Source organism: Mytilus trossulus, chromosome 5 (genome assembly GCF_036588685.1).
Source record: "Mytilus trossulus isolate FHL-02 chromosome 5, PNRI_Mtr1.1.1.hap1, whole genome shotgun sequence".
Taxonomy (NCBI): Eukaryota; Metazoa; Mollusca; class Bivalvia; order Mytilida; family Mytilidae; genus Mytilus; species Mytilus trossulus.
This window is the reverse complement of record NC_086377.1, coordinates 60,575,416-60,588,297: the sequence shown is the minus strand read 5'-3', so window position 1 is coordinate 60,588,297 and position 12,882 is coordinate 60,575,416. Positions and strand designations below refer to the sequence as shown.

The 12,882-nt window shown below is 35.0% G+C and overlaps 2 protein-coding genes across 2 annotated transcripts in view; both read left to right on the top strand.

Moving 5' to 3' along the window:
- The first annotated feature begins 204 nt into the window (after positions 1 to 204).
- LOC134718140 (ankyrin repeat domain-containing protein 50-like) overlaps positions 205 to 12,882 on the top strand; it is a 56,280-nt gene continuing 43,602 nt past the window's right edge. Inside the window, exon 1 of the mRNA XM_063580630.1 lies at positions 205 to 304. The gene's annotated coding sequence lies outside the window, so the exon portion shown is untranslated. The remainder of the gene's footprint in view (positions 305 to 12,882) is intronic.
- On the top strand, positions 6,172 to 11,160 carry LOC134718141 (uncharacterized). Its single transcript, XM_063580631.1, has 3 exons — positions 6,172 to 6,439; positions 6,766 to 10,236; positions 10,493 to 11,160. The coding sequence occupies exons 1-3, from the start codon at positions 6,172 to 6,174 to the stop codon at positions 11,158 to 11,160; spliced, it is 4,407 nt and encodes a 1,468-aa protein (XP_063436701.1).

Sequence of the window (12,882 nt, the reverse complement as noted above, 5' to 3'; positions counted from 1 at the left end):
CCTGCCAGAGGTGGACCTTACCGTTTAGGGGAAGGTTAACTTTCTGGTAGTAAGACCCGTCACGGCCAGTCTGGGAAACTGGATAGGCAAATGCCAAATGCTCACATTAAATCTGTACCGATACAGTGTGTTAAATATCTTCCTTTTTACACCATAACCCATGGTGGTGCTCCTACTAAAAGAGAGAGATACAGAACATACATACAATGGACATGTACAAATTATGATAACGTACGTTGGTCTCATTCCCTCGACTTATATTTGCCCTGTATAAGTAAATCACAAAAATACTGAACTAGACCAAGTAAGTTTACTGTCAAATATTGTTATCATGGTTAATACTTTGGTTATAAACTGGAGTGAAAAAAATGTATAACATGTAAGACACTTAAAAATAACTTGAAAACTAAGAAACTAGTATCCATTTATACAGACTTACATTTGCTTTTTTGAGACCGTAAAAACATGTAGGGTATGTCAGTACTTGCAACCTTATAGTCGCCGTCACATAAAAGTGGCACCATGTTTTTTGTAAAACAAAATTTAAATATCAGCTGTGTTTACTCAAGATGATGTTTTTCATTTAGCGGAAGTAAATCCTGTCCAAATATCTAGGGGCAGCCCCGATGTTCTGACACCCCGTTAGTCCGACACCCCACTAGTCCGACACCCTATTGGTCCGACGCCCCATTGGTCCGACACACCAATAGTCCGACAATACAATTAATCCTGACCAATTGTAGTAAGCTGATACACAGAAACTTACTAATTTGTGAACCTAGTGTTGGACCAGTTTTTTTTAGAGCAATCAGGGACACAACGATAAAGCTATTATGTAAATGTTATCTTTACGAGGAACAACATAAGATAACTAAACCTCAGGGATGATTCCAGGTGTTTTCAAATGGGTCCCTTGAACATCAAATTGGGAATTTTTATCCCAATTGGGAATTTTTTTATGCATAAAATCTAAGACGAAATCATATCATATTCCTGTAAAAACGGAAAATGTATATTAAGTTTAACCCGTACTCTGATTAAAGAAGTTGTAGCATTTTGAATAATCATGGATTGGCTACTGATTATGATATGTATGATTCTAATCTCATAGATATGATCACCAGATTACTTGAAAGTTAATGGATTGCGACCAGGGAAGTTGTGTTACATGAATATCATTGCACATGATGCACTTATTAATAAGTCCAAATAATTATGACGACTTGAAAGGCTATAATATTATTTTTTTTGACGCCTTACTTCGAAGTAACCTAGGCATATTACATATACATAAACATATACATGATATATACAAGCTATTCTAACATTAATCTATGGCAAGCTGTTTTACTATTTAATCAAATGTCAAGATATTTTATGTAATATATAAGATATCTCATTTAATATATAAGATATCTTCTATAATTTCATTTCACAGAAAATGCCTTATATATTATATAAAATATCTCATAAAATTTATAGATTTTAAATTTCCCGAGCCGCTAGGCAAGGGAAATTTTGTCCCAAGACTTGTATTTTTTGCAAATACCCCTCCATAACATGATATATCTGTTTAATTACACCTAATAAATTTTGATTTAAACTCTCTGTACTAGGAAAAGGAAATATTTATTTGAGGACAAGTACTGTCATAAAATATACCACGGGAACTATACATGTACTAATACGCGACTTTATGTAACGTCATATATCCGAAAAAAAATTGCCGGGAAGATGCTCGCGAGGGTAAAAAAGGAATATCCAAAATGGCAAATACCATGGTATTTGAGGCATATTCACCGGCAGTGGTGAAAAACAGTCAGATTCGTTTGAAATGAGAAAAAATGTTAGAATATGCGAAAAATACACTGACTATCAGCCAATCAAAAGCTGGCATTCTTATATAAGGTGTAATTACTTTGTAAATTTTACGGACGCCATCACGAGTTGGTTGACCGTTATGGAATAACCGTTTCACAAATGATATCGGATATGTTCCTTACGTCGTAACTACAATCCCCTTCCCTTTCATGAATTTGACCTACCGAAATAGACTATTTACCGGATTTGTAATCACATAAGCAACACGACGGGTGCCGCATGTGGAGCAGGATCTGCTTACCCTTCCGGAGCACCTGAGGTCACCCCTAGTTTTTGGTGGTGTTCGTGTTGTTTATTCATGAGTTGTCTATGTTGTGTCATGTGTACTATTGTTTTTCTGTGTGTCTTTTTCATTTTTAGCCATGGCGTTGTCAGTTTGTTTTACATTTATGAGTTTGACTGTCCATTTGGTATCTTTCGTCCCTCTTTTATAAACTATATATATGTTATAAGATATCTCCTAAAGTTATAAAGATATCTTATGAATATATTTCAGATTAGATATCTTATAAAGAAATTTGAATAAGATATCTTATCAACCGTATATTTTATAAGATATCTCATATACTTATAAAGATATCTCCTAAAATTATAAAGGTATCTTATGAATACCTTTATTTAAGATGTCTTATATAGTTTATATATAATATCTTATAACTATACAAGATATCTTATAAAGTGTATAAGATATCTTGAAATTAAATTAAATAGCAAAATGGCTTGCCATATTCATGATATTAATTAATTAACACCAAAAAAAATCATCCATTTGGTATTTTTTCAACAGGTCATCTTTATAAGTTTACCTTGATTAAAAAGGATTTCAAATTGAACTGGTCCATTGTCGTATTCAGAAAGACAATTACAAAAAGTTTATATACTTAATAGATAAGATATTAAAAGCAATTGACCAGTGAACCTTAAAATTATTTGGAAAATTGTAAATTTCAGAAATAAATAAAACAATATTTGGAATTAACTTAAAACGATTTATGCATGCACTGAAAAGTAATTCTCAAAAAGTTGATGGTATTCTTAAGAAGAAGAAAGGATCATTTTCATAACTTCTGAAACAGTTCCATTTTAAATGGTGACATATTGAATTTCATGAATGGTCTCATCATCAACATTTTTTTTTTCAAAAACGCTCAAACTTTTGTCTTTTGATGAAATAGAGCAAAATATGAAATAATTTATTTTCATCAAATTATAGAACCATGCAGCTCTTCTAAGCGATCTGCTTTTACGAGATCAGTGCCCATTAAAATGGATTCATCAATATTATATCAAAATTTGAATTATCTCTAGCCGAGGTCTGCTTTCACACCAATTTTGATAAAAAAAAAAAAAAAAACACCATGTTTTTGATCAACCTGCTGGGCGATCTACGTTTACGAGATCAAATAATCCCATAACATTTCAATCAATTGATTCCCGCAGCTTAAATTGTTTACCACATGTTGGCATAATCAAATCGTCCACTATTTAAAGTCAAAATATAGGAACACTTCACATGCTTTGCCTATATTTTTATACGACCGCAAATTTTGAAAAAAATTTCGTCGTATATTGCTATCACGTTGGCGTCGTCGTCGTCGTCGTCGTCGTCGTCGTCGTCGTCCGAATACTTTTAGTTTTCGCACTCTAACTTTAGTAAAAGTGAATAGAAATCTATGAAATTTTAACACAAGGTTTATGACCATAAAAGGAAGGCTGGTATTGATTTTGGGAGTTTTGGTCCCAACATTTTAGGAATTAGGGGCCAAAAAGGGCCCAAATAAGCATTTTCTTGGTTTTCGCACAATAACTTTAGTTAAAGTAAATAGAAATCAATGAAATTTAAACACAATGTTTATGACCACAAAAGGAAGGCTGGTATTGATTTTGGGAGTTTTGGTCCCAACATTTTAGGAATTAGGGGCCAAAAAGGGCCCAAATAAGCATTTTCTTGGTTTTCGCACTATAACTTTAGTTTAAGTTAATAGAAATCTATGAAATTTTGACACAAGTTTTGTAACCACAAAATAAAGGTTGGGATTGATTTTGGGAGTTTTATTTTCAACAGTTTAGGAATTAGGGGCCAAAAAAGGGCCCAAATAAGCATTATTCTTGGTTTTCGCACAATAACTTTAGTTAAAGTAAATAGAAATCAATGAAATTTAAACACAATGTTTATGACCACAAAAGGAAGGTTGGTATTGATTTTGGGAGTTTCGGTCCCAACAGTTTAGGAATTAGGGGCCAAAAAGGGACCCAAATAAGCATTTTTCTTGGTTTTCGCACCATAGCGTTAGTATAAGTAAATAGAAATCTATGAAATTTAAACACAAGGTTTATGACTATAAAAGGAAGGTTGGTATTGATTTTGGAAGTTTTGGTCCCAACAGTTAAGGAAAAAGGGGCCCAAAGGGTCCAAAATTAAACTTTGTTTGATTTCATCAAAATTGAATAATTGGGGTTCTTTAATATGCCAAATCTAACTGTGTATGTAGATTCTTAATTTTTGGTCCCGTTTTCAAATTGGTCTACATTAAGGTCCAAAGGGTCCAAAATTAAACTTAGTTTGATTTTAACAAAAATTGAAACCTTGGGGTTCTTTGATATGCTGAATCTAAAAATGTACTTAGATTTTTGATTATTGGCCCAGTTTTCAAGTTGGCCCAAATCGGGGTCCAAAATTAAACATTGTTTGATTTCATTAAAAATTGAATAATTGGGGTTCTTTGATATGCCAAATCTAACTGTGTATGTAGATTCTTAATTTTTGGTCCAGTTTTAAAATTGGTCTAAATTAAAGTGCAAAGGGTCCAAAATTAAACTAAGTTTGATTTTAACAAAAATTAAATTCTTGGGCCTCTTTGATATGCTGAATCTAAACATGTACTTAGATTTTTGATTATGGGCCCAGTTTTCAAGTTGGTCCAAATCAGGATCTAAAATTATTATATTAAGTATTGTGCAATAGCAAGTCTTTTCAATTGCACAGTATTGTGCAATGGCAAGATATATCTAATTTCACAATATTGTGAAATAGCAAATTTTTTTTTAATTAAGAGTTATCTTTCTTTGTCCAGTATAGTAAGCAAGAAATGTCTGCAAGAATTTTTTTTAATTGGAGTTATCTTTCTTTGTCCAGAATCAACTTAAATCTTTGTTATATACAATATACAATGTATATTCACTTTTTATACCAACTGATAAATTTAAATAATCTTTACCATTCAGTGATAACAAGCAGTTTTTTTACATCATGTATTTAAATGAGTAGTAATTGTTGCAAACTCCATTAGAATATTTTAATTGAAATTAGTTTTGGAATAAGGGAAAGGGGGATGTGAATAAAAAATTGGGTTAAATTTTTCTCATTTGAAATTTCAAAAATAAAAAGAAAATTTCTTCAAACATTTTTTTGAGAGGATTAATATTCAACAGCATAGTGAATTGCTCTAAGAGAAAACAAAAAATTTAAGTTCATTTGAATACATTCATTCTGTGTCAGAAACCTATGCTGTGTCAATTATTTAATCACAATCCAAATTTAGAGCGGAATCCAGCTTGAATGTTGTGTCCATACTTGCCCCAACCGTTCAGGGTTCAACCTCTGCGGTCGTATAAAGCTACGCCCTGCGGAGCATCTGGTTTAACCTATAACGAATAAAGTCCTGAACTTTTCGGAAATACCAAATTTTATTTTATTTTCCTGAATTGGGAATTTATATTCACCAATATTTTTTTGGGGGCCGCTGGCCGATTTTAGGGCCGCCAAGCGGCCCTAAACTACATAGTGGAATCATCCCTGAAACCTGCATACTGAAACTGTGAACACACACTTTCCACATCATTTCATAGGCGGATCCAGGGGGGGGGGGGGCTGGGGGTCCCGCCCCCCCCCCCCCTATTCATGGTAAAAATTTTGTTGATTATATAGGGAATCACTGAAGCATGCGGCAGATGCAAACAACAATCTTCAACTTCAACTCATTTATTGGTAAATGAATTGATTCAATATTGTTGATTAAAGATATAGATTAATTGGTTAGTTTGACCAGAACCAAAAACTGAAATCTTTCCATATTTATTTGATTGTTTATTGTTTGTCCTTGTTAGAAATTACGCACAGAAGAACGTTAACGTAACGCGCCATCATTGTAGATCGGACGTCGTGTTCTTATGACGTTAATATTGTATCTTTAGTCTTAAATACAAATTCATACAGTTTAGACGTCTTTGTTATTACATGCAGTTTTTAGTAAAACCACTTTACGATATTGGTGCCGTGACCAGATGAAGATGACTACAAAGCTTAAATCTATTCGAGCGGGACACAGAAGCGCAGTTTCTAGGATTTTAAGAAGATTTGAGGAGAGAAGTGAAACAGAAGATAAACCAGAAGAGGACGAGTTAGAAACAATTTTGGATACATTGAAGGAAAAGCAAGATATTCTAAAGGATTTGGATAAGAACATTTTGGATAGTGTACAAGAGGAGGATATAGAGCAAGAGATACTTGACACAGATGAGTATAAATTTAATTTAGAGACGAAAATACGCAAAATTCGTAAATTTATTCAAGCTCAAACATCAAATTTAAATGCAGCCGCTAAAAGTTTTTCGCCACACAATGAGATACTGCAACCCATTCAAAATGTTGGTCCTGTATATAGCATAAGAGATGACTCACAAAATACTGACCTCAATTTCACGTCTTTACGTTCAAATTCAAGCGTCAATAGCAGCAACTTTCATAAACTACCGAAATTGAATTTACCTACATTTGACGGAAACGTACTTGGCAATCCTTTTGGGATTCTTTTGATTCCGCAATTCACAACAACAACACTCTAACCGACGTTCAAAAGTTCAACTACCTAAAATCTTTACTAGAAGGAGAAGCGTCATACACCATTGCCGGATTTGCTCTTACGCACACAAACTACAACAAAGCTATTGAACTCATACATGAAAGATTCGGACAAAAGCATAAGATAATTCAGTCGTACATGCAAGCATTACTAGACATACCCGCACAAAAGAATACGCTTACGCACCTTAGAAGCTACTACGACAGGACAGAAACATACATACGTGGCCTTGAATCTCTCGGACAGGCTCAAGACTCATACGGCTCGTTATTAGTACCAGTCATACTCAACAAAATGCCCAGTGAAATACGCAAAAACCTGACTCGTGAACACGGTTCAACAGATTGGTTTCTCGGTGATCTTAGGAGATCTATCTTTAAGGAGCTGGCCATTTTAGAGTCTGGTAACAGTAAAGAAACAGGTGAGAGTCCGAGCGCTACAGCTACGTTCTACACAAATACAAAATCACGTAAAATCTGGCCAAAAAACAATTCAACCAATTCAACACAGAAATCTCATACCATAAACTGTGCATACTGCAAGGAGCCCCACTATTCATCAGAATGTACTAAATATACTGATCCAAACGACCGCATGACAATTGTAAAAAAGGAAAGACTGTGCTTTAATTGTTTAGGGCGACACAGTGTAGCAGATTGTAAATCAAAATCAAACTGCAAAAAATGTAAAAGACGTCACCACACAAGCCTATGCAACAAAGACCACGACAAAGAAACTGCAAGTACAAGTAGTACAAGTAGTACATGTACAGTACAAACACACAACGCGGAGGAATCTGAGACAACAGTTTTATATTCATCTCTAGGCCGTGATCGCCCAAATGTTTTGTTGAAGACCGCAATTGCACCACTAAACTACAGAGGACAAACAATTGACACCAATATACTTTTCGACGAAGGCGCCCAAAGATCGTTTATAACTAGGCAAGTAGCAGATACATTAGATATAAGACCAACAGGAAGAGAGGCAATAGCATTATCGGGATTTGGAGACACTGACAAGAACAGCAGAGTTCAACAACTAGATACTGCAACAGTTAAGTTACAGACTATTTATGGCGACCATATTTCAGTAGATGTTTTAATTGTACCAAAAATAGCCGCACCATTGACGACTTACATTCATACTGCCAAAACTATGCCGTATTTACAACATTTAAGATTAGCTCACGCCGTAAATAAAGATGCATCATTTGAAATAGGATTACTTATTGGAGCTGACCAATATTGGAACATAGTTGAGGATGAGAACATCAGAGGCGAGGGACCTACAGCAGTAAGGTCCAAACTAGGATATCTACTCTCAGGACCTCTGAAAGGAACCCACTCAATGAACACAAACGCATCAATGATGAATGTAATTGTTTCAACCAAACGAGAAGAGTTTGATCTAGAAAAGTTCTGGAAGATAGAAACAACTGGGACCGAGAATATGGACGCCGATTTTAAGTTTAATCGGGAATTTCAGGACGTGTATGAAAAAACTTCGATCCGTTACTATGACAACCGCTATTTTGCAAAACTTCCATGGAAAGAGGACCACCCAACACTACCATTGAATAGACATATTGCATATCGACGGACAGTAAACGTTGTTAATAGATTAAGAAAAGATCCAAACATGTTAACAAAATATGGAGAAATCATCGCAGAACAGCAGAGAAGAGGCTTTATAGAAAAAGTTGACGACAAAATTCCACAAGACAGAAAAGTACATTATATTCCACACCACCCGGTGAAAAAGGATTCTGCAACTACCCCAATAAGAATAGTGTACGACTGCAGTTGCCGTGAAACACCTGATATCCCTTCACTGAATGATTGTTTACTAAACATTCCACCAAATCTGAACGACATAGCTGCAATACTTCTCAGGTTTCGTCTACATAAATATGCAGTAACAACAGACATTGAGAAAGCGTTTCTTAATGTGGGACTAGAAGAAAAGGACAGAGACGTTACAAGATTTTATTGGTACAGCAACCCAACAGACCCAACAGGACAGTTAGTAACTTACCGTTTTAAATCCGTTCTTTTTGGTGCAACATGCTCTCCTTTTATTTTGAATGCTGTTTTGCTGAAACATTTGAAAGACAACGTGTGCACCTGGACAGAGAGGTTAACAAATGACCTGTACGTCGACAACATTATTTCAAGTTTTTCAGAAGAAAACGATTTAATAAATTACTACAACCAGACTCGACCATTATTTGCCAACGCAGGATTTAATCTTAGATCATGGGCTTCAAATAGTGAGATATTGCAGGAATTTGCAAGAAAAGACCGTGTTGTGGACAATGACAAAATTATCAAGGTACTTGGTTTAAAATGGAATGCTGAGAAAGACACAATTACATTTGCTAAAAAGGATGCACTTGGTAATAAAAACAAAAATGTTACAAAACGAGATGTACTAAAACAGACATCTAGAATATACGACCCGTTGGGAATTTTAAGCCCAATCACAGTGAGAAATAGAATGTTTTTACAGGAGTTATGGAAGAATGGACTAGATTGGGACCAGTCGTTATCGTCAGAATTTACAAAACAATGGACAGAAATCGCTCAAAATACAGAAAAGGCGCTAGAAACGGAAATACCCCGCATGTACCTTCAAGGAGAGGAAGATATTTCGAACTCAACCCTACATATATTTACTGATGCAAGTGCTAAAGCTTACGGAGCATGCGCATATTTTGTGACAGAAAAACAAAGTTCGCTTGTTATGGCAAAAAGCAGAGTTGCTCCGTTAAAACAGATAACAATACCAAAGCTAGAGTTAATGGGAGCAGTAATTGGCGCAAGGTTATTGGATTATATAGGAAAAAATATACATTTTTCTACCGCATTTTTATGGACTGACAGCCAAATTGTCTTGCAGTGGATGAACACAACAAAACCGCTTAACGTCTTCACAAGAAACAGAGTACAAGAGATCAAGAAACTTACAGAGAAATACCAATGGAAATATTGCCCAACGAACTCAAATCCAGCTGACCTTTTATCGCGTGGAGTAGACTTTGATAAATTTGCCGACAGCGACCTCTGGTTTAAAGGACCAACGTGGATTAACGAAGAAAACTTGTGGCCTAAGTGGAATGGCAATGAAACAATAATTCTTACAAATTTAGAAGACACAGAAAATACACAAACTATCGAGGATAACACAGACAGGAATTCTATTAACATTGCCCATATTTCTGGAATAGTAGACATTTCAAGGTTTGACACTTACAATAAGTTGCTACATGTTACTGCCTACGTCATCAGATTTATTGAAAATTGTAGGACAAGACAAAGGACCACTAGTCAATTGGCCGTGAATGAAATAGACAGATCAGCATTAATGTGGATAAAAGATATTCAACAAAACAGATACTTGGATATTTACGTCGATTTAGAAAGAACTGGAAAGTCAAAACATTCTCTGTTCAAACAACTTAAATTATATTTGGACGAGGACAAATTAGTTCGTTGTGCGGGAAGAATACACAATGCACCGATTAGCGATATGGCGAAATATCCGATACTTTTACCAGCACATGACAAACTCACAAATTTGATAATACAAGATGCACATAAGCGAAGCTTACATTCAGGAGTTAACGGCACAGTTACATTATTGAGACAATCTTACTGGATACCGCAAATCCGTCAAAACGTGAAAACTATTTTGCGTAAATGCGTCACATGTAAAAAAAGTTACAGGACAACATTACCGTACCCCAGAAGCACCACCTTTACCAAAAGACAGACTGCGCGAAGCGCCTCCTTTTACTGTTACTGGTGTAGATTTTACTGGAGCGTTAAAAGTAAGGAATAAGAATGGAAAAGACAGTAAGGCATACATATGTCTTTTTACGTGCGCTAGCACCAGAGCTGTACACTTAGAAATAGTTACAGATTTAACAGAAGAACAGTTTATATTAGCTTTCCGTAGATTCTCAAGTAGGAAATCACTCCCAAAAATCATGTTATCTGACAATGCGACATCATATGTAGCATCAGCGAAAGAAATTGAAAGGCTAACTTCATCACCAACACTTCAAGCAACATTGAATAGTCAAGGGACAGAGTGGAAGTTCATACCGAAGCGAGCGCCTTGGTATGGCGGTTTTTGGGAAAGACTCATTGGATTAACAAAAAATTGTATCAAGAAAGTTTTAGGACGATCTTATGTGAGTTTAGATGTACTTAATACTACAGTAATAGAAGTAGAGGCGATTCTAAATGACCGTCCGTTGACATACATATCTACAGATCCGATAGACGAGGACCCACTGACTCCATCTCATTTATTATATGGAAGGAAAATCGTATCATTACCGTATCCTAGCAACCAACACGTCGACGACAACCTTGTACAAACAAACTTTATACAATACAATGCCAGATAATTAAGCATTTCTGGTGTAGATGGAAGAAGGAATATTTAACCGCTTTACGCGAATTTCATCGCATCAACGGTAATAATGAACAGGATATCAAAGTTGGTGACATCGTTCAAATATACGACGAAACTCCCAGGATTAATTGGCAACTAGCTATTATAAAAGAACTTGTTTTTGGACAAGATGGACTCATAAGGTCAGTTATGTTAAGAACGAAAAACGGAATAACATCAAGGCCAATAAAGAAACTTTACCCTTTGGAAATAAGTACGAATGGAGTCAACACATGCGACACAAAGGAACAGGATCATGATTCAAACACACCGAAAGATCGCAAGGCAAAACGTGTAGCAGGAGAACGAATCAGGACTTGGACTATAGGGAGAACATGAACAGATAATCGAACGTTAAATTCAAAGTGACATTATATTATGAACTGTGGTAAAAGTTTTTAATTTTAATGATGGACTTTAAAGTTAATTTCATTTTATTATTTTAACCGAGAGACTTTAATTATTTTACAAGTTTTAAATTTTTACTTTTCGTGGGCCGGAGAATGTTAGAAATTACGCACAGAAGAACGTTAACGTAACGCGCCATCATTGTAGATCGGACGTCGTGTTCTTATGACGTTAATATTGTATCTTTAGTCTTCAATACAAATTCATACAGTTTAGACGTCTTTGTTATTACATGCAGTTTTTAGTAAAACCACTTTACGATAGTCCTATTATGTAGATCTATTGTATTTGAAATAAAAGTGAACACAAATTCAGGAATTTTACGACTTAGATCAAGGAGTACCCCTAGAGTATCTATAGCAAAGGCAACAAAAAAATCGACCTATTATGTATATAAGAAAAAGGACACTACAAATGTTCAAGTAAACTAAAACACGCCTGCGGGTGCAGGAGTTTCTCGCTGCATTGAAGACCCATAAGTGGCCTTCGGCTGTTGTCTGTTCTTTGGTCTGATTGTTGTCCCTTTGACACATTCCCCATTTCCATGCTCAATTTGACTATTAAGAAAAATAAAAGTTGTTTAAAACAAAAACTCGCTCTCACAACCTGAATTGTAACTAGGTGATCTGAGAGGATATGAACAACACTACAAGGAAAGTCTCATCAGAAGATCGCTATATTCTTACATGTTACCAGTAATCGATTGTGCAATAGTAATTTCACGGAACCAAGCAAAAAAAAAACAAGTACATATATATATTATTACAAAAAGCTTGTAGCTAGGCAAGGTATCAAAATATCAACAAAATAAATGCAATTCAAATATTGAAAGTAATGTTGTGGCAGTTCTGTGTTTGTTTTTTATACGCCGGTCAAAATTTTGACTGGACGTATTATGGTATACAAATGTCCATTTGTCCATCTGTCTGTTCATAACTTGAGAACGACTCATCAAAATTTCATGAAACTTAACATAGTTGTTTCTTATAATGGTTGAACGATCTGAATACTTTTTGATGACAACAAGATTAAAACTTTTTGAGTTTAATACGTTTATAACTAAAACAGGGGTGTAACTTTTCACATGTCGCGCGTGTAAATTTTCAAGGATAAAATAAAATCTCAGAATTAAATACCGCAAGTGAATATGCAAAGGTATGATTAAAGTTATGAATCCGCCAAAATAATAACTTCCAAAATATTTCGCATGTATACTTTATTCAATGAAAATTGTGAATTGTTACACACGCGAAAATAATCAGCAGTG

What these genes read in the sequence shown, in the direction of transcription:
- LOC134718141 (XM_063580631.1), top strand. Translation starts at nt 6,172, where the DNA reads ATGACTACAAAGCTTAAATCTATTCGAGCGGGACACAGAAGCGCAGTT. An exon ending in GACGAAAATACGCAAAATTC is followed by an intron (nt 6,440 to 6,765) that starts GTAAATTTATTC and finishes AATCTTTACTAG; the next exon opens with AAGGAGAAGCGTCATACACC. An exon ending in GGACGAGGACAAATTAGTTC is followed by an intron (nt 10,237 to 10,492) that starts GTTGTGCGGGAA and finishes ACCGTACCCCAG; the next exon opens with AAGCACCACCTTTACCAAAA.